Here is a 22017-nt window from a genome sequence, read left to right as displayed (position 1 = left end):
ATCTTAATAGTTTCGATTTAAAAGATATCTGGATCTTAATATTGCATTTCATGGAAATAGCCAATGAAAAAGTGGCTTGAAAAAAAATGTGAAGTCAAGATGAATACAGCGCAAATCTAACGCATATGTAGAAGAGTTATTATTATAATGCACAATTGTAATTAACTTTAGTAACAATATCAGATAAAAAGTATCAGGACTGTAAAAAAACTATGAAGAAATCTGTAACAGTAATTGCAGAAATACCACGTGGATTTAGGATGAAGCCAATGCAAACTCCAGCGTGACAAAAGATTATCACTTAAATGCAAGATTCAAAATATCTGTCAGACAAAAAATAGAAAAACTTGCTTGATTTTATTTTAGCAAAATAAGAAACTTAAGTTTTTTATTCACAATAATTGGGTAATTTTCGAGCAAAGTCTGAGATTTAGGAATTTTCCTACAATATTCTTCGAGCTCTGCTCACTTGAAAGTTGTAGCGAAGTTGCATCCGAATTTATAAATTTGCATTAAAAAAAAAAACAGACTTTAATGAACCTTACTATGCGTAATCATAAATTGTCATTTAATATATACATTTAATTCTAAAAACATAATTCTTTGAAATTAAACAAATTATTATTTTAAATTTCTTTAAACAAATTTTATAATATTTTATTAGCAAAGCTGTATTCAGCAAAATTTTAAATTTGGCAGAAAAAGAAACTAGACACGGGGAACAGGTTACTGGCTGCCATTTCATATTCTAGAATCCTTATACATAAATGATACTTTTATGCTTACAGGGGTCTGTCCAGACATTTTGTAAAATGTCCGTTTTTGTAAAATTTTGAAAAAATTACTCGTAATTTGTGAATATAAAATAAACGTTAAGTCACATTCTTTCAAGCACGGTCCTGCTTTTGTGAATTTGTGCAAATAGGGTCCTGTTTTTGCAAAAAACTTTTTCAAGGAGTTTTTAAATTGTAAAGACATACAAGATTATGCTCAACACTGTAAAATTATAATTTAAAAAAATTAAATTTTAAAAAATAAACAGCAATTGCTGCTACTAAATTAGAGATGCAACATACAAATATTTGGTATTTAGCCTATACTGCTGCAGCAGAATATTCATTTCGGACAAATAAAGGAAGAAGCGTCTGCCGAAGACAAAACTTAGTTCGTTTATATCTGAATTTTCTCTCCCCCCATTCCTGGGAAGGGTTTATTCGATTAACAAAACAATAATGAAGATGAACAAATTGGGAAGGATCCGTTTTTAAATTAAAATATTTTGTGAAGGGTCTGTTTTTATGAAAAGATATTTTGTGAAGGGTCTGTTAATGGATCCAAATTTCTTCTAAACAGATCCCTGGCTTACCAATCATAAAATAAAATCTAGTAGTATGCAACTCACTTAAAGTCCCAACTCATTAGAGGAAATAAAAATACTGAAAAATATGAATATCAATAAAAATAAATTTTTTGAAACTTTACAAGGTAAATCTCGAACCAGGAAATTTGTTTATCAAAAATGAAACTAATAAAAGCTTATGGAGAAGGATTATTCAGGGTGCCATTTTATGTTGAGATGGTGGAATATTAAGGTGTGGGTGGAGTTTGTATTGGTATAGTGGGCCAGTTGGAGATAGTAATGAAAATAGAAGATGATGAATATAATACTTGAGCCGGATTAGAATTAATAAAAAAAGCTTTTATTTAGTAGTATATTTGCAGAGCTTGAGATACCAAATATACATATCATCCATACGAATTTCAGTTGAATCAATTTTGCATAATAATATTAATAAGGACAGGCCATGGGAGATAAATCCCCCACAACCTGCCTAATCAAAAGCCAAATTAAAAAGTACATGTAATTTGTTCCCAACGGACACAGAAGCATGGGTAGGAGATCCAAAATTGGCGATTTAATAAATTATAACAAAGCCAAAACAAAGCCAACCAGCATATCAATATTGGGTTTAAAATAATACCTTGGCGATCACGAGTCGCCAACAAATTTATGTGAATTATTAGCATGCAACCGAAACATTTATTTGTGGTTAGAAATTAGAATAAAAGTTATAAATCGATTTTTGTTTTGGATTAGTAATGAAATAAAAAGTATCCGTTGCATTGATCTATAAGAGAAGGATAAATATTATATGTTCATGTTTGTTTTTAAAAGATTAAGTCTTTGATTTATTTTAAAAGTAATTCTATTAATAAAAAAATCAGCTTAAGTAATCAAAGATATTTAAAAGATAGAAAATAAATATGTAATGCCAATTGTGGCATCACAATGCTTATATAGTTTCAAACAGCTGTAAGCAGAAAATATATCAAAACCAGTAAACGCACAAAAAATATTTAGTTTGTCAGATAAAAAGTTTTTAATGATTATTTTTTAGCTTCATAAGAAAAAAAAATTTGACACTTTATCTCCACTGAGATTGACTAACATTTAGTCACATTTTGATTACATTTGTACTCTAATGTACATTTCAACTATATTTTTTGAAATAATTTTAATGAACATTTAAAGAAATGTACAAATATTTTAAATAGAACGATAATTACTTATAATGGACCACACAGCAAAATTCACCACTTGTTTACGCAGGAGTTGTTACACTAATACGACAATATTGCTATGATTAACAGTAACAAACATCAAATATGATAGTATTGCGATCATTATAGATAGTATAGCATATAAAAAGATAATATCGCAAATATTATACATAATGATAGTTATCGAATACATTTTTATGAGTGTTGATAAATTTTATTACGGTTACAAAATATTGACCAATGCTAAAGTATATAAATTAATGAAATTTGAAATATATCCCATTACATTGTGCAACAGACACCTTTTAGAATACAAAATAAAAATTTGTACTAGTTATACGGATCAATATTTATGTCGTGAACAACTCGAAGAAACAGTCGCCAACATGTGGTGCCATAACTAATAAATGCCTATATATCTAATATTTTTTGCTTGATTCCATTTTTTACCATTTACAGAATAAAAGGTTATGCAAGTAATAGAAAAAGTTTTTATAACTAAACTCAGTGGCGCGACAGCCCATAGAGGGCCTACTGTGCCAATCTCAGTTTTCTTGGCATTGGGCTCTTGGATGCAGGAGCAGGTGTTCTGGTTTTAGGTGCTCAGTCGAACGCAGAATCCCCAGTGTTTAGTTCCCAAGCATGCTTGGAACCCAGGACCACGGGAACGCTAAACGCTACCACTCAGTAACCGGGCGTCTGTTTTTATAACTTGCATAAATTACGACGAAAAAAAAACATGCAAAAACCATGAAAAATCCTTTCAAGACCATCTTTTGGAAGTTATTCAACTTAATGAAAATAACATACTAAAAGTATTACAAAACTACAAATCAGAAGCCTTTTATCAAAAAGTTTCTATTAAAAAAAAACTTTAATATTTCATTCTTAAACAATATAAATTAACATAAGAGGAACATATTTTATGGTAGTGACACTTTGTGTTGCAAACATTTGTTTTTTTTATATAAAATCTAAAAATAGTGTAGAATAGTTAGATACACATTTAATAGTTAGATAAAAAGCATTGGGATAGCAATAATAGATAATTTAGTTAAGAATTATGTATGAGAATAATAATATTAATATTTATATGTAAGATTAATACTAAGATTTAAAAATAAATATTAAAATTTAAATATAAAATAATATTTTTACAGATAAAACAATTATAATTTAAAAATAAAACTGAGATAAAGTTAAATTATAAAACATAAAACTAGCATTAAGATAAAAATTACATTACTTTTAACTTGAATAAAATAAAAATTGTATAGAGGTTTTTATTTTTTGAAATAAAAAGAGCCCTAAAGAATTTTTCACTCTAGTTAAAGATAAAGACAAGTTCCCGATATCCATACAAATTATTTTAAATAATAATTTCAGGGCAAATATTAGATAATTATCATGTGCTTTTAACCCTTTCTTTCCTATAGAAAATATAGTATTAATGAAGAAAAAAATTATTCCCTGAACATTTCTTAAAATAAGTTTAAAATAATAAAAAAAAGTATTCAGATTACGAACCTTGGATTGTGAGGAGGTCCCTCTGATAAAACGATTTCAACCTTCGTATCAATGTGATTTCTTTGGCCATATTCGTATAGAGCACTCACAGGGTTTTTCATTAAGGCAGCAAAGCTGTCGCTGTTTAGGACGTCATTTACATAATGAGCAGCTGAATTTTGCTCAGGAATTTTCCCTGCTGCAGCTTTAGCAGCGGCTGCAGCAGCTTTACGAGATGCATTTCCTGACTCATTGTTCTGCCTAGAATTACGAGAATTCATACGTCCATTGACATGTGGAGTTTCATTGTCTGATTGCTTTGATGAATTGGGAGCACCCTTACCGGATGATTCGTTGTTTTTATTCATACTTGGCACCTGTAAGGAGCTCATAAGATTCATCAAATCTGGAGTAATGGGTATTGATCCATTATTGTCCATGGCTGCATTGTCTTGATAAGTTTTCATCAAGTTCTCAGGTATATCACTTCCATTTTTCAGGTGAGACCTACTGGACTCAGCGTACGCGTTATTCGCGTTCACTTCGGTGGGCGATTCAATTGCACAGCTTGACTCCTCATATGATAGATTGTTAGGCAACAAGCCTTTTACTCCATTTTTGTATTTTTGCCTGCCACCTAATGGAGTCAAAGGCTTTGTGTATTCAATTTCCTTCGGAACATTGTTTGGTAGATTGTTATGCATAAAAGTTTGTTCTTCCCGTTTATATTCAGTCTGTTTTGCTGATTTATCCACAATGTTATTCATTAACTGTTCACCAAGTTGCCACATGGGAGGCGATTCATTAACTTTGGTAACAACGCCTTTTTGTTGTAACTTGTAGAGGAGAGGATTTATTTCTTTTTTGTTATTCAGTCCAACACCCTTAACTAGATCTTTGGTATGTATTGCTGTTTGAGCCCTTTTCAGATAATTTATAATACGAAGAACAATATCATCTTGAGGTATTGCATTGCTTTTATTGACAACTGTGCAAAACATTGAATAATTGTCCTGAAACACTAATCCTAAAGACATTAAGTGCTGTAGAGCCATCTTCACAATAGGTTCTGGGAATCCCAATAAACTGCATAAAGCTTTGCAAGAAAGAGGACCTAAAAAAACATTTTAATAAGTTTTTAAAAAACTATTAAGCTTATATACATAATTTTCATTCTTAGATTAAATGTAGAAACTACGTGTATAAATGGAACATATATTCGATGCGCCAGATGAAATAAAATAAATTTCACACATTTTACTTGCTACTTCCCTTTTAATCTGAACTCTAATCTTTATTTCTACTGAACTAATCTTTCATTTCCTCAAAAAAAAAATATATTCCAACTAGGGGAGATTTTGGATTAGACAACTATGCAAAAATCAAAAGTCTGACATGGGATAAATTTGTAATACAATTCTTTTAAAACATTTCTATAAAGAAAATTATGAATTGCTTAATATGAGTAGAGCATGAACGAAATGCATACCCATCAAGAAATATTGTAACTTATCTTTAAAATTATCATAAACTCTATTGTTAATTTGCTTATCATCAGATAATTTCTTTTCTTAGAAAATAAAGATACATTGCAGCTTTAATCTAATATTTCACTTATGTTATTTTCTATTGATTCCAAGAAGTAAATAAAGCTTCATTAGTGTTCTAATAAAGCTAAGTTCCAAAAGCTTTAAATGTAAACTACAAAATCAAATATCAGAAGATATTCTTACATCAGACATTAAAACATTAAGCTTTATTTGCAATCAGTTTAATATTTTCTACCAATGCATGTTTGCTTCTTTTTTTCTTTCCTGTAAATATTTTGACTATAAACTTAACGTAATGTAAACTATAACAATGAAAATTAAAAAGTATATACAAAAAAAAAATTTAATTTAAAAACTTACTCTGTAAAAAAAAAATTATGACATAAATCTTCTTGTTTTTAATTTTGACTATGGTTCTTATTACACTATAATGTCATAAAAATAAGGCAACAAATCCCATTTAATTGCTATTGATAGCTTTGTTTTACATTTGTTTTGCTTCAAAATTTCACCCTGAATAAAAAAAGATTACAAAAATTAAAGATTTAGATTAACAAAGCTGTCTTGACAGAGTGATTAAGAAATGCTACTCTGAATTAATCAATTTGGACTGATTTGTAAAACAAATTGCTAAATTACAGGAATAATTCAATAAGTAGAATAAAATAACCAAGGATTCTTAACAATTTTACAGGTAAAAAAAAGTTGAGACTTAACAATAAAAAAATTAGAGGAAAAGGGAGCCATGTCAGAAAAAGAAAAATTATGCATTGCAAAAACCCATTCTAAGCTTAAACATTTAGCACATAACCACACTGTTTTAAAAAACATGAATAATTTTCTTTAGAGACAAAGTTTAGGGTAAAAAATCTTTCTAAGACTGAGTCTAAGAATAATTAAAAGCATAAAGTTTTGATTCACTAACCTATTTTTTGCTGTTTAAATAGTATTATACAATTCTATTCCAATAAAATATTATTCAATTCAATGACAGAAAATATTTTGAGAAGCTATTCAGCATTGCAATATCTTTTAAAAATGAATATTTAGTAATTTTTCTTCCCAAAATTTAAAATAGAATGTAAAAATAAGAATAATAAGAATATCTTCTCGCTCCCGTGAAAATGACGGGCTGGAGCGTTCAGTAGTAATGCGCCAATAAGAATAAAACTATTTCATTTATTTTGCCCGGAAAACATTATTTCTCATTTTACATATCATATAGCAGTACCAGGATATTTTTAAGATAATTGTAAATAGTTAATTTATTTTAAACTAGATACTAGCACTAATCAAATACGTGTATTTGGCAAAATAGACACTTTTATGACCGTTTTCTTGAAAATTAACCGAACATTAAGGGGTTAATAAACAAAATTAAAATTTTTAACTTTTTTACAAACTTAATTTAATAAAAAATTAAATTTCCATTAGGTTTTTTCTTTTTAAATTAATATCTAAGATGCTTCAATATCTCTCAATTAAAAACTCCTAGTCTTGTTTTCTCAAATGCTTTCAGTTTTGTTATGGAAAATAAATGTCTATGAGTGTTTTCATGCCTAACTAACTTCATGAGAATTAATATGAAAAAACATGTCTAATAAACTCATTCATCTATATCAAAAACACATACTGGCAGATAATTTTTTTATTTTTATTTGACAAGCAGCAAGTTTTTTGCACTGTCATAAAATAGATTCAAATAGATAATGATTTTTTTTTTTTATGTTTAAACTCACACATTCAAGTTGGGAGTACCTATCTTTTGAAATAAAATTTGCCTTGAAAACGATCTAGTACTTCAGGTAATTATTTGAAATTTTCAAAAAATAATCAAGATATGGACTTAATGAAGAAAAATATTTTCTAGCTTTTACAATTCTCAATTCAATTTTTGAGTGTACGCACACAAAAAAAATAATAAATAAACCTTTCACAGAGATAGAAGCAAAGCAACTAATTTCTTTTTCTTAAATTAATTTAAAAAATTAGAATGTCTTTCTTCATTCTGCAAGAGACGTTTGAGATACAACTCTCCTTCAAAAGATATAGAAAGGATCTGCTCTAGCTATAAATTTCATAATTATAAGATTTTCTAAGTTTCGTTAAAAACTTTTTTTCAATTGATTTAATTTTTACCTCAAAAATGTGAATCAATCAAATAGACTAAGAAATGGGAGGTCCTATAACTTGGTTGCATCATTAGGAAAAAAGTTATATTAAAAAAAAAAGGTTTTCTATTGGCACTGAACATAATTCGAAAATAGCTTAATCCCCCCTAAAATATGTTAACTTATAAACAAAGAATTCATATAAAATAAATTATAAATAGGTTTTAGTTGTTTTAAATTTTACACTAAAATGATAACTAGTAACATATTTTTAAAAGAAAATTATTTAAATTTTTATTTTCTTAAAAAAAATATTTACTATAATTATCTATATTATTATATTGACTATAATTATCAGGATTAAAAATTACCCTGAAAAATAAATAAAACTCAAAAAATGAAACAGAATATACTCTAAGTTTGACTAGAAAAGAAATCAAAAATAGTAACCCAGAAACCTATTAGACAAAATATATCTCATAATGCATATACCAATTTAAAAAGAGTAGAACCAATGAAAGCTAATTCACATATAACACAGTTAAAAAAAACATAGCTAACAACTTAAACTTACTAATTCATAATAAAAATATATGTTTCAAAGCATTACCTTTTTGTTTGTGCAGTATATTGAGCACAGCTTCAGCAGGTTTGGAAAGATATGCTGATGGATTAATGCTGTTTGCAGCATTTTGCATGGGTAAAGGAGGAGCAGGGATTTGGCGACCACTAAAAGATTGGCAAAATTCCTCGGATGTGGTACTACTAACTACTGTATGATAAGCAACCTATTAAAAGATACTTAACTTTAAAAAAGAAAGAAATTTGTGCTACCAAGAACAAAACAATCTTGTTCCAAAGATACAAAGTAGGATACTTTTCAGTTGGATAGGTAAAAGGAAATTTAAAAAAAATTTTTTACTTTTTTCAAATCATTTAATTTTTTAGGAATGTCCATTTTGTTCATGTTTAAAAAAAAAATTTATTAAATTAAAAAAATTGGAAGTTACCTTTTTGGTGATTTTCCTTGCCCCCAATTAACCAAAAAGTATTCAAAATACATATACCAAAGTATCTTGGAATAAACATCTTTCTGAAAATCTTAGAAACAACAAAGCAATGGTAATATATTATTTTGATTTATTTTATGCCAAATATTTTTCATAGCCAATTGAGCAAAATTTTAACATTAACTGAAAATTTTCAATTAACATTAATTGATGGTAAGATAATTATATAATAAAAACTTTTTTGCTCAATTTCACCATGTTCACAAAATGTTTGACAGTTAAGGTAACTGAAAAAAAAATTAGGGTAGAGTCCTACTTCAAGCTTTTAACATATTATCTTCATAGAAAGCACTCTTAGTCAGATTTATGACAATCTATGTTTTGTACTTGCAGAGGACACAATATGCAGAGTTGAGTGAAAAACTTACTATTTTATGATAGCAGAAATTAAATTTTTATTACTTAAATTTGTGCCTACTTAAGCGAACATAAAAATATGAAATCATTTAAAATTCAGGTTTTCATTTTTTTTATTTCTTTTAGAAAAAAGAAGAAATTGTCAACAAAAAACTATTTTAAAAAAGGAAATATCTAGATAAAAATTTATAATAAAAAAGTTTAAATGTTCTTACTTTCACAAAGAAATATCAATACTGTGTACGAAATTCTGTGGCAAAAATCCAAGATCATGCACAGGTGCACAGCATAAAGACTAATTAAAATTGGTACCTTTATTTTTGGTTAATTCAGTGTAATCAAAGCTATGAAAGATGGGCAATGTTATTGTAAATTTAAGGACATGATTATAAACTTTATGAATACATTTTTCTTGAGAAAAATTTTTTTATCCGAGGTCTGGTAGTTTGATAAAATCTGATATTGTATTGTGCTACAAAATTTTTACAAAGTTATGAAAACCAGAGTTGGCATTTTGTCCAAAAGAAACCTGCTTCTTCCAGGACAATATGAGAAAATGAGAGAAACCAAAAACCACCAATACAATAGTTTAACTATAAGTATTATAAGATTTTAGATGGCTCAGCAGGTAGTCAAAAAACTGGGTTTCCTCAAAAACATTTAACCTACTGGGTTTTTACATGGTTACATTGAATTTTTATGAAGTTAATTAAGTTTCTTAATTATTTTTTCTTTATACTCTTGTTGCATTAATAAAAAATAGCATTAATTTAATTTGTTAATTTTGCATTTTAAAGCTATCATTTCAAACATTATGTAACAAGACACACAAGTCAGGGAAAAAGAGTGTTTTAAATATATTTTTTACAAATAAAATTACTTTCCTATTTCATTAAATTGTAATTCTAAAAATATTACATTTTGGTAATAATCTAAAATTATTATATAAAAAAAACTCATTTTTTAATTGTGTAAAATCATGAACCGAGCCCACCCAGGTTTAAATCAATGTGTACCACCTTGTCTTGGAAGCAGGGGCGTACGCAAGGGAGGGATTTAGGGGTTTAAACTCCCCCCTTGAGCTCAGATAAAATGGCAAAAATAAAAATTTTAGTAGAAGTTATGCGGGATATTTTTTAAGACTATATATTTTTATTTGCCTTATGCCTACTTTTATTTTTTACGGTATTTCTCAGAATACTGAAAAAACATTTACTATAAAAGGGTTATACTTTTGAAACCAAATTCACGTGATACTGTTACGGGCTAGTTCGCAAGAATGTAACAATTTTGAATTATTTTGATAAAAAATCATGACCTGAAATTAGTTAGGTGACAGCATCTAGAACCAATGAAAGTTTTTCTGTTGAACAGAAATGTCATACTTCCGTTGAAGAAAACGTTTCTAGCATAACAAAATCTGATGAATGAGAAAGTGGCCCTCAAAATGCTACTTCCCACCCATATGACATTGGACATTTTTCAGAAGATATTACATGCGAGAAGATATTTCATTATGTTCTTAAACTTAAAAAATCAAATCAAAATTTAACTAAACAATGCTGTCTAAATAAAAAGTAAAAATTGTCTAGCTGTCTAAATTAGGGAAATAATAGTGCTTTATTACATAATCGAATTTCTTTTAGTAGTTTCAGAAAATTATGAACACCCCCCTTGAAAAAATTCTGCGTACGCCACTGCTTAGAAGTAAAGACAGCTGGTGCACAATTCTGACCACATTGCCACCATCCTGTTGGTAACAATTGTGGAGCCTTAATCTCCATTACCTTGGCCAACAACAGGCTGTTTTGTAAATGATTTACTTTTTTAAAAGTATTCTTAGAGTATCTTAAATTTAAGAAAGAAAATTTAATATATTAAGTTAAGTAATTAGGTTAAAAAGTTAATAGATAGATAATAATTAGGTTAAATTTTTCACATCTACCTTTCTAAAATAATTATTTTTGTATTTGTTTCAGTTTTATACAGAGTTTTAAAATCAGTAGTTCATAATATTATTTAAGAATCTGAGTATTCATACTTTATAGCAATTAAAATTTAGTTTTCTAATTTTGATTTGGAATTCAATTTGATTTAAAATTTCAGCAGTAATTTCAGCAGATTTTACTATACTCAGACTTCAGTTTTTGACTACAACAACTGTTTTTTGAAATGACACATCAAAAACCTGTCGAAAAGTGTCAAAAATTGACATAAACTGTCAAAATCCATCAAAAACATGGGGCAAGTTTCTTTATTGACTTAGGAGACATTTCATTAAATGCTCAATCATTACGATACTTGACTAATGTACTATAATAATTATGATTTTTAGAATACATCTCATAAAAAATGTAGCCAAAATTTTTAAAAATATTGATTTTTCTAAAGGTATTCTTAATACTTTAAGACCCATATTATAAATATTAGGCTTATATTACAGGTAATAACTCAGTTATTTATTATCAATCTTAATATTGATTTTAATTTTTTTACGTTACAATTTAAGCATATTTTTTAGATTAAGTAAAATTAAAGCATTCACCAATAACTGGCTGATCTCAAATTTTAATTTTTTTTTATTGATTCACAATATTTGGTGTTAATTATATCAGGGGTGCAGAATATGACAGCGCAAATGAGGCTTTAGAGAATATTCAGACAGCCACAGTGAAATTTTTGGTCTTAAATAATTCCTACCAAATTTTTTATTTAAAAATTTGTCGCTTTGCAAACTTTTTTTCTTGTTAAAAAAACACAAAGAATGAAAACTAACAAATACACAATTTAACATAAGCTTATAAGTGGGAACTTTGAATTGCTACTATTTTAATATACAATAAAACCTCACATTACGGATACTCCTACAAAACAGACATTTTTATTTTCCCATTAATCTTCTATAAATAAACCATTATGAACCTTCTCCGCAAAGCGGACACTTCCGTAACAGTGCGCAGACAGTTATTTATGCCCCAAAACCTTATTTTCATCTCTTCAAACCAGAAACCAATTTTTCTAAATTTAAAAAAAAAAAAAAAAATTTTACTTTAACAGGGTTCCAACTCTATTTTTTAAAAAAAATTCAAGAACTTTTCAATGACTTTCAAGGACCTAAAATCAAATTTTTCAAGGACCTATTCAGTATTACAATTACATAATAAATTACATGTCAACTAGATTTTACAATTATGTAGAAGCATAAATTGTATATTTTTAAAGCACAATGCTTACTTGGCAACAAAAAAATTATTAAATTTATCATCTAATGATACAAATGGTTGATAGTTACATTGCTGTTTTCAAATCACTTTGAAAAATTCTAATTGACAAAAAATTTAAAATAAATTTAAAAAAACTGATTGACATAGGACACTAGCCAACTTTTAAAAACTAGCATCAGTGAAACTTTCTTGAAAAATTTAATGAAGTGAATTAGAATTAATGAAATTGTGTGAATGAATAACGCATATTACAAAGCACAGTAAATAATTGAAAAAGTTTTGTAATTGCACGGTTATTAAAATATAAATATTTTTATTTAATATGTTAGATCAAAGTTTAGGTTACAGGAAATGTGAAAAATTATTTAAAATATCAAAATATATCTATTTAACATATCTATTCAATTTTACTAACAAATTATCTACTTTGCTACCTCAGAAAATGAGTAATGTATTTTGAACATAATAAAATCAATTCTAGAGCAATATTTTACAGAAAACTAAGACTTACCAAGCTTTATTTTCTTTAAAATATATATATCCATAAAATGTGAAGCGTGATTTTTAAAATTAGGTGAATATGCATAATTTTCACTAAGCGTAATTTTTAAATCGCATTTATATGAATCTACACTATATGTAAATCAAAATTATAACAAAGTTGAAGTAAGTCTCAAAGATTATGTAAATCACGTATCACAATGTGTGATTTGTAAATTGAAATTGAATTGCGGTTATGTTTCTTAAATCGGAACAATATGAATAGCAAATGATACAAAATGCACAAACTAATAAGACGTAAATCACAATGTGTGATACATGAATCACTTCAATATGAATTATGTTGCGTAATTAGCTAATAGTTTTCATGTGAATTGTGATCATTATGATGCAAATTGCAATTTGTGAATCGAAAAGTGCTTTATATAGATCAGCTATGAGTGATTCTTAAACCATTTTGATAAGAATTGCAAGTGATAATTCTCAAATCTCTTTTGTGAATCGCAATTTGTGCTTTGTAAACTACTAGGATGAAAATTGTTAGGCATGATTCTGAAATTACTTAAATATGTATCACGTTATATGATTCAGAAATAACTTTAATGGGAATCATGATGTGTGAATCCTGATGAGTAATTTGCATATCACTTTAAAGTAATATTCAATATGTGATTCATAAATCACTTTCATTCCTAGAAAATTTTATACGAATTCCGATCCGTAAATCAAGAATCAGTTTAATGTGAATCACAATGTTTATTCATAATCAATTAAACATGTAGAACTAAATTTTATTTATTAGCTGTAAAAACTAAACGTAAAAATTTGGTTATAAATGATTAAAATTAATTTCGCTTCATACATAAATTAAAAGAACAAATAGGATAACAATATTAACCTGTCGTAATAATGAAGTTGAAACACATTTCTAAATCGATTAAACACTATATATCATTGTTTCTCAACGGGGGCGATACCGCCCCCCTGGGGGCGTTGGGAGTATGCTGAGGGGCGGTGAACTTGTTTTGGGCGTTGGGTATGTTTTGGGCGGTAGGGGGGCGATGAGCTTTTTTGTCATTCAAATTTAATTTTAAAACTTACAAATAAATTTACTTAATAAATAAAATTAATCTAAAATTAATATTAAAGGAAAATAAAGATTAAACTAACAAAATAAATTAAGACTTTTACATCTTTTGTACCACCGATAAAACGAACTTATACGACACCCTTTCTCCGTTTCGAACCAGCACAGCGCAGCTCATGAGTCTGTAGTTTTTGCCTCTGATTCATCATAGCTATTTCGCGAATGGCTCTGACTCATTCAGGTCATTTGATGGAAATTGAAGAGCATGAGCTTTCGGTATGAATGTTTGATTTGACTCCTGTTTCTTATGATGATTTTCGTTACCTTCCTTACAGTTTTTTCCCTAGTTTCGTTTCGATCTCATTGCTTATTTGGCCAGGTATATTCGCGAATTAGTTCCTTACCATAAATTATTTATTAATTTGGAGAAATAATTGATTTTCTTTCATCATTTGTACTTTGCTGCCACCAACAATGTCGGTGAACAAAAAGAAGTACCATCAATACCTGTGCCACGCACTTGAAGTTTGGATTTGTTCAATCGCTGTTGAACTCTCAACTGCCCATGTGTTTACTTTGTAACAAAGTTTTATCTTATGAGACAATTAAATCCTTCCGCTAGCAGGAGCATTTGCAAAAAACTCATCCTGACAAACAAAATAAAGATTTGTCATTTTTCGCGAACATCAAAGACAAGTTTCTGAAAGCACCTTCGGTCACCGGGTTGCTAGCAATCTCATCACAAAAATGCGACGATGGTTTGATAGCCTCTTATAATATATCAAAATTTATTGCTAATTCTGGGAAGGTTCATACTATCGGATCAGAGCTGATACTGCCGGTTGTCAAGTTTTAGAAACAGTTTTACGCCATCCAGCCACATCCAATGTAATCCGAAATATCCCATTAAGCAACGATACAGTGCGGGTTACGAAATGGTGAGATGGCCAAAGATGTTGAAGCTTCTTTAAGCAAACTTTTAATATCCAACGAATTTTTCCTTCAAGTGGAGGAATCAACCTTGCCATTCAATGTAAGCTTTACTGTAGGCGTAGGTCCGGTTTGGAAAGGTTGGAAAAAGTAGTCGCAAGATAATTTTTGCAAGAAGCTCGATTGTAGATATCAAAAGTAAATCTGTTTTTAATACTGTCCAAGATTATTTTACAAAGAAAAATATTCCTCTTGCGAATATTATGTCGATTGCCACTGATGGAGATCCTGCAATGGTGGGTCGACATCACCCTTTTGTAAAGGGAAATACCAGATATTTTAGCTGTTCTCTGCCTGATTCACCGACAGCATTTAGTGGGAAAAAATATCAGAGACCGTTTGCATCAGTTATTGCAATATGTTATATTTGCTGTGAACAAAATTCGCAGTAATGCTCTCAACGATTGATTATTCAGACAACTGTGTATAATGAAGTATTCAATCGTTTGCTACTACACACCGAGATTCTCTGACTTTCCAAAGGCGCCTGTCTCAATAGGTCTTGGAATCTTTTTGACTCTGTGCTTAAGCTTCTCTAAAACAGAGATGTAGCTCTGAGAGACAGATTGCTAGAATTGGAGAAAGACTTTGGCTGATTATATTATTATAATTTAATGGCATAAAATTATAACTTCATGCCGACGAGCTCAATTTGATCCCTATAAAATCAGTCATTTCTGCCTTTCTGAAAAAACTCATTTTGTGGAAGCAGAATTTTGGTTGGAATGAGTTCAGTGAAGCAGGTGAAATTCGCTCTGATGATGCACAAGAATATTGTCAAAACCTTGACTCTTTACTCGTGGACTTTTCTGACCGTTTTAAAGATTTTTTGTTCCCTGGAAGTCCCTCAATGGGTTATGAACCCTTTTGTGAATATTGTAACAGCAGAGGTTCAGATTTATGAGGAATTGGTCGAACTTCCAACTAATGAAACTTTGAAGTGATGATCGTCTCACAGAATTTGGTCTCCTCTACCCTGGACTGCGGACTATCGTTAAAAAATTTTTAATGTCCTCCCTTCCTCCTACCTTGTCGAAAGTGGATTCAGTGCTGTTACGGATCTTGTCACATAAAAAAGAGAAATCAACTCGAAATTGTGTAACGAGGGGACCAGCGTCTTCACCACACTTAAAGTATTGAACCAAACGTTAAGAAACGAATGTCTCGTTGATACTACTTTTTAGTGTAAGAAAAACTATTTTGGGTGTGTTTTTAATTATCTAATTAAGAATAAATGATTGATTTTAAGCATAGGTTTTTTTGTATTTTTTTATTACCGTATTTATTTTAATAAGAACAAATAGACTGCGATTACTTGCCATGAGAAAAGTATCGAGTTAATGTACACATTATATGTTAAAACCAAACAAATGTAACTCCTAATAAATTGCTTAATGTTGCCTCTTATAATTCAGTACACCTCGACCATGCTCTAAATAACTGGATTTTCACAACGGGGGGCGTTGAAATGATTTTTGCTCCTTAAGGGGGCGGTAACGTTAAAAAGGTTGAGAATCTATGCTATATATCATTCGAAAACTACGGCTGCAAAACCTAAAATTTGCTAGAAATGTCAGCTTTCAAAACATCATAGAGATGAACAATAATCGGGTGTGAAAAATCTAGGAGTAGCTTTGCATCTTTTTTAACCCTTTTTCACTCAAGCATTTCATTTTCAAGCATTAAAAATTGTATCAATCAGAATTACTATCTTTGAATTTATTACAAGGACTTTTCAGGGCCCTGATTTTTTTCAAAAAAATTCAAGGACTTACAAGTTTTTTCAAGTACTGTGGGAACCCTGTTTAAACTCTAAGAAAAAAATATACAATGTTAACCACTTGCCTTATCCACCACTAAAAATATTAAGCTATTTCCTAGCTAAAGAACCAATCATTCTCCTGTCATCTTCCTTTATCTTTGCAAAGAAAGGAGAGAAAATGATAATGCTCATGTAAAATATTTCAGATAGAGACATCTTTTGATCTTTTCATATCGACATTACAAGCTAAGAGACCCTACAAGCCGAAATGATGCCTTAAATGCTCTTAATCCTTCTTACCCATAGAAAATTCTTTTCTATTTCCTTTTTTTTTTTTTTTAGACTGCATCTAACATAGTTGGGTAAAAAAAAAAAAAAAGAACTATTGATCTAGTCATTGAAGTGCTCATAAATGAAACATTTATTCAGACATTTGACTGATTATCAATTGTGAATATAATAACCGTGTCATGCCTTATATGTATGCATTGTTTCTTTATTTTTCTGTGCATCCTGGGCGGTTTACCTTCAAGGGAGATATTATGTTTCCTATCAGCTGATGGGAAGTTGATAGGGGGTGTAAATTTACTAATTAAACTGAGCAAGTGACACAGGACTAAAACCTTCTATTCAGTATCATATGATTATGTTTGTGTACATAAAACACAGTCATTTCTCTGTAGCTACATCTAGAATTATGTATACATCAAACTTTTTCATATATTCTTTTTCTATTGAAAAAAGTATTTTTTAAAGTTTAAATAAATATTGTGAAAATAGTTATTATAGATTAAATATTATATATCATTGCAATTATTGTAAAAAACATTTACGGTGTTAAACTTGGTTATTAGAGTGTCCTTTTTCATGGAACAGATAATTTTTTTAGTCTCAAGAGTGTCGGTTCAACCAAGGTTTCATTGTGTTCAGGTGTTCTTTGATTTCTATTATTTTACAACACACATGCTCTTTTTCAAGAATTGTGTAAAGTCAAATGATTTTTTTTTTCTTATATAAACTTTATTTTACAAAAAAATTTAGAAAAAGTTATTGTACTGAAAAAAAAAAAAGCTAACATTTTTGAGGAAATTCCGATCTAAAACTAAACTTAGTTCATAGGGAATATTGGGCTCTGAGAATTTCTTGCACTCCTGCTTCTATATATATGAATATTTCTAATAAATCTTGACTAATATATTCCTTGATTAATGAACTAATTATAACTTACAAAAAATATTTTTTTTTTGTTTAAATTAGTTAATAGTTTTTTCAATCAAGCAATTCAAGGATTTAATTACTATTAATAATTAGTAAAGTGATTAAAATAAATTTACTAGTCAAATGTTATTTTATTATATTATAACAGTTTTAGTGTGTTTACATTGTAGTCTAAGCAGCTCAGCACCAACCGAAAGAATAGTTCCGAATTTCAGTCTTGTTCATACAAAATTGAAAAATGAATTTTGAGTTCAAAAGGCTTTAAAAAAAGTTTTATCCCTTGTAATTTGATATGCATTTTTTTTAATTGTTTAAGAAATTCATTAAATTTATTTTCATCTGGGACAGTTTTTTCTATGGAAGAAACTTGTCATATCTGATGAAGATACCTACTATTTAAATAACAAATACATAAGCTTATTTATATAATTATTTAAACTTTTTTAAATCATTTTTGTCATAACCCAGCTTCATTTTAAATTTATAAATCCCATCCAAATATGCTTGTAAATGTCTGTTTATAAATAGAAAATAATTATCATACTCTATAAATCCTATAGTTTATTCTTATTTCTTCTTTCTGCCTCAACAGCTACCACAGGATCACCTATCCATAGCAACTAACAATTTCTAATCTTTAGGGTTTTCAGGTCATTTTCAACGTCGTTGAGCCATTTAGTAGCGAATCAACCTTTGGGACGTAACCCCTCGAGGGTTCTTAATTATTCTTATATACACTTAGTAATTATTCATAAATCAAATAATTTATCAGATATTTTATTTTTGTAAGCAAATCTAATGAGTAGATTTTAAAGGTTTTTGAAGGTTCTTTAAATTTCTTGACAAAGCTAATTAGTGATTTTATATGTTTAACAATTTTATTTTTTATATTTATCATATTTTTACCATTTATTGAAAATATATTTGCGTAAAAACAAATTTTTGTACATAAACTAATTTTTATAAAATGCCTAAAAGATTTGAAACAGTGAAAATTTTAATATCTGAAAATAAAAGCTATGATGTATTAGAAATTTGTGTATAAAAATGATAAAGGATTAAAATGTATAAAAATAAACATGTATATGTTATTTAGCAGTTAATATTTATTGCAATCGAAAATTAAAAATTTAAGTTCTAAATTCATTAATTTCCGATGTTTAAATATTTTATGTAATTACATAATATTAAATCATAATATTATTATTAAAATAAATAGAAATATATACTAGGAAAAAGATTAATTTGTCTATTCTTTTTAAATTTTGTGGCATATTACTATCAGTTAAAATTTTGAAAAAAACATAATTGATCAAAAAATAATTGTTGTAATTTCTTTAGCACCTTTGATGTTAAAATTTTCCTCAGTCGGGAAGGAAAAATATTTTATGTGAAGTGAATCAATAAATTATCACTCACTGCTATGGCATAGTAAAAAAAGTATAAAACGTTAACTTTTATTAAGTTTGAATGTAAATAATTATTTATTTAAGAGTTTAATGATTTCAGTTATCAAAGCAAGTTAAAAGCAGATATACAACAGGAAATATATCAAGTTTAGAAATAGTTTACAAATTAAATAATGGTATTAAATATTATAATATAGGTGTAACAAATTTCGTATTACAAATAACATTTTGAAAAAATCTCATGATAACCTTTCATTTATGCTAATCTTTTAAATCAAATATTCTCCAGATACTTAAATATGGAGAAACTAGTATTTACTAATTCACAGTATTTACTAAATAATTAAATAACACACTTGAGGCACTGAAATGTTTAAACAAGATTGGATTTTAGTTATCTAAAACTAGATTTTTTACATAAAAAGCATCTACACTTTAAAAGAATACAAAAATATATAAAAAATTAAAAAAAACTCTGAAGTGAGAAACACTAATTGTGAGAAAATCATAATAAAAAAAATGGTATTTGCATAATTTAAAATATTTTTCACTTTATGTTGAACAAAACTTAAAATTTATTTTAAATAAACAATATCTATAGTTTAAAATTGTGTCATTAGTTAAATATTTATATGCTTAAATATTAGTGAAATGTTTATATGCTTAATTCGTTTGCATAATTAAAATAGTTTGAAACTGAGATTTCATGCAGTAATGCATTGGCATGCCATCTCATTGTAAAAAAAAACATTGTATTTTTAATTTTTTTTTTTTAATATATTCAGCATTGTACTTAAATGAACCATAATATAACATACATGTTTGTTCCTACTATAGATGCAATTTAACATTTGAAATATTTATAATATTTTACTTAGTTAAAACCAAAGGTCCCACATACGTGGACCTAAAACTATTAGTCCCTTAGCAGTATAATTCCTATTTTGTTTACCTTATTATGACTTATGGCAGTAAAATAGATATTTGGAACTTTAAAATATTTTTTTCTGCTATCAATTCTACCTTCATACTTCAGTAGTGAACAGGTTAAAGTAAAAGGCTGGTGTGCTCAAAGCCAACTAATATGAACAATTGAGCAACATGTAAGTAAACAATTGAGCCTCTTGCAAAAAAAGAAAAAATTAACTAATGATTCTACTATGCTATGTGTGAAAAATTTAAGTTAAGACTATAAAGACCTTATAAACAAGAAAATAATAGTTAAATTGCTTTTCAATATACCTTTGATATACCAACAATTATAACCCAATAAGTTTTAGGACAAAAATTTTATTGATTGATTTAGAGCATTTACTTGAATAATTTTACAGTAGTTTCTAAAACTGATATTATAGCAGCAAATAATAAACATGTCATATTTCTCTTTAATAATCAATATGATTTACCCAATAATAGTAAATACGATTTCTAATTTAATAGCTCATTGATTTAAAAAGAATTTTATAAAAAAAATTTCTAAATAATTTGACAAATAATTCTTAAATAATAATAAAAGTAAATACAAAACTTTATAAAAAAAAAATTAAGAAAATTACAAAATCAATAATAGCGACATTTTATTTATTATAATAAAATATATTCTTAATTTAAAACTTTCAAATTTTAAGGTAAGGAGCACTAATAACAAATTTAAATAGCTCATTTAAAATTAACAAGAATATCATTAATTATTTGTTAATGCTCAGACCAATTAATTATTTTACAAAATAAAAAGTGTCATTTAATTAAAACCAGCAAAAGTGATGCCTTTAATATTTTTTCCTTCTCAATTATTTGTAAACAATAAAAAGTTAATGGATAGTTTTAATAAGACCTATAAAAATGATATATATTTAAATATTTTTTCTTTCAGCATTTATTTGTAAACAATAAAAATTTATTAGTAAACATTTTTATCGATTTGTACTTACCAATTGTTCCTTAACGTACATTGGGTCCGACCTGTTATTTTCAACGGATGATAAAACTGCAAAATTATTGTTTTTTGTAATAATATCATCTTTAAGAGTATAATGGTAAGGGACCGCATCTGCAACTACGGGTGTTTGGTTGTACCTGTCATACAATTTTTCATTTACTCGCCAAACCGGGGGACTTTCTACTACTTTCTGCAAAATACCCTCACTTCTTAAGTTATACAAGACACTATTAACTACTTTCTTAGGCTGCTGTACAGCCCTACAAATATCGATAAGTTTTACATCTTTATGGTAGTTAGCTTGAAAAAAATCTAAAAGCTGCCGTCTTAAATCAACATTAGACATAATTTTGATGGGGTAAGTGAGTTAAGGAAGCTTAGCTTTAATTCAATCAACCAAGCTTAGCCCTATTATATTATTTTTAATTACTTTTCACATAGCATAGTTATGAGCGCACTTAAATAAGCTAAAACACAACACACATAGAAATCAGTGCAGCAGACGGTATAATGCACACACAACAACGCCAATAGCGTTTAATGCTAGGCAGAGCAGTTACAGTGAGAGAAAGAAAAACTTCCTCTACATGTATTGACCCAGCTAAGTTCTCATTGGATGAAGTAAAATTTGGATTTTCGCACTAACACATGCACTCATTGGATAAAAACAATAAAAATAAAAACACGATTCACAAATTCGATTAAAGAAAAATACCTCAGCATAAAAAATT

The 22017-nt window shown here is 28.0% G+C and overlaps 1 protein-coding gene across 4 annotated transcripts in view; it reads right to left on the bottom strand.

Moving 5' to 3' along the window:
* The window catches only part of LOC107455886 (uncharacterized), a 44542-nt gene extending 22642 nt beyond the window's left edge, over window positions 1–21900 (bottom strand). For all 4 annotated transcript variants that reach the window (XM_043048062.3, XM_043048063.3, XM_016073608.4 and 1 more), the window contains exons 1-3: window positions 21279–21900; window positions 8340–8517; window positions 4090–5182 (exon numbers count right to left, since the gene is read on the bottom strand). In XM_043048062.3, the coding sequence (XP_042903996.1) occupies window positions 4090–5182; window positions 8340–8517; window positions 21279–21632 (1625 nt within the window). In that variant the 5' untranslated portion in view covers window positions 21633–21900. The remainder of the gene's footprint in view (window positions 1–4089; window positions 5183–8339; window positions 8518–21278) is intronic.
* Window positions 21901–22017: the final 117 nt, after the last annotated feature.

Source organism: Parasteatoda tepidariorum, chromosome 7, assembly GCF_982258835.1.
Source record: "Parasteatoda tepidariorum strain Cologne lab strain chromosome 7, Ptep-v5.0, whole genome shotgun sequence".
Classification (NCBI taxonomy): domain Eukaryota; kingdom Metazoa; phylum Arthropoda; class Arachnida; order Araneae; family Theridiidae; genus Parasteatoda; species Parasteatoda tepidariorum.
Note: the sequence above shows the minus strand (reverse complement) of the source record. Positions and strands in the feature narration are given on the sequence as shown.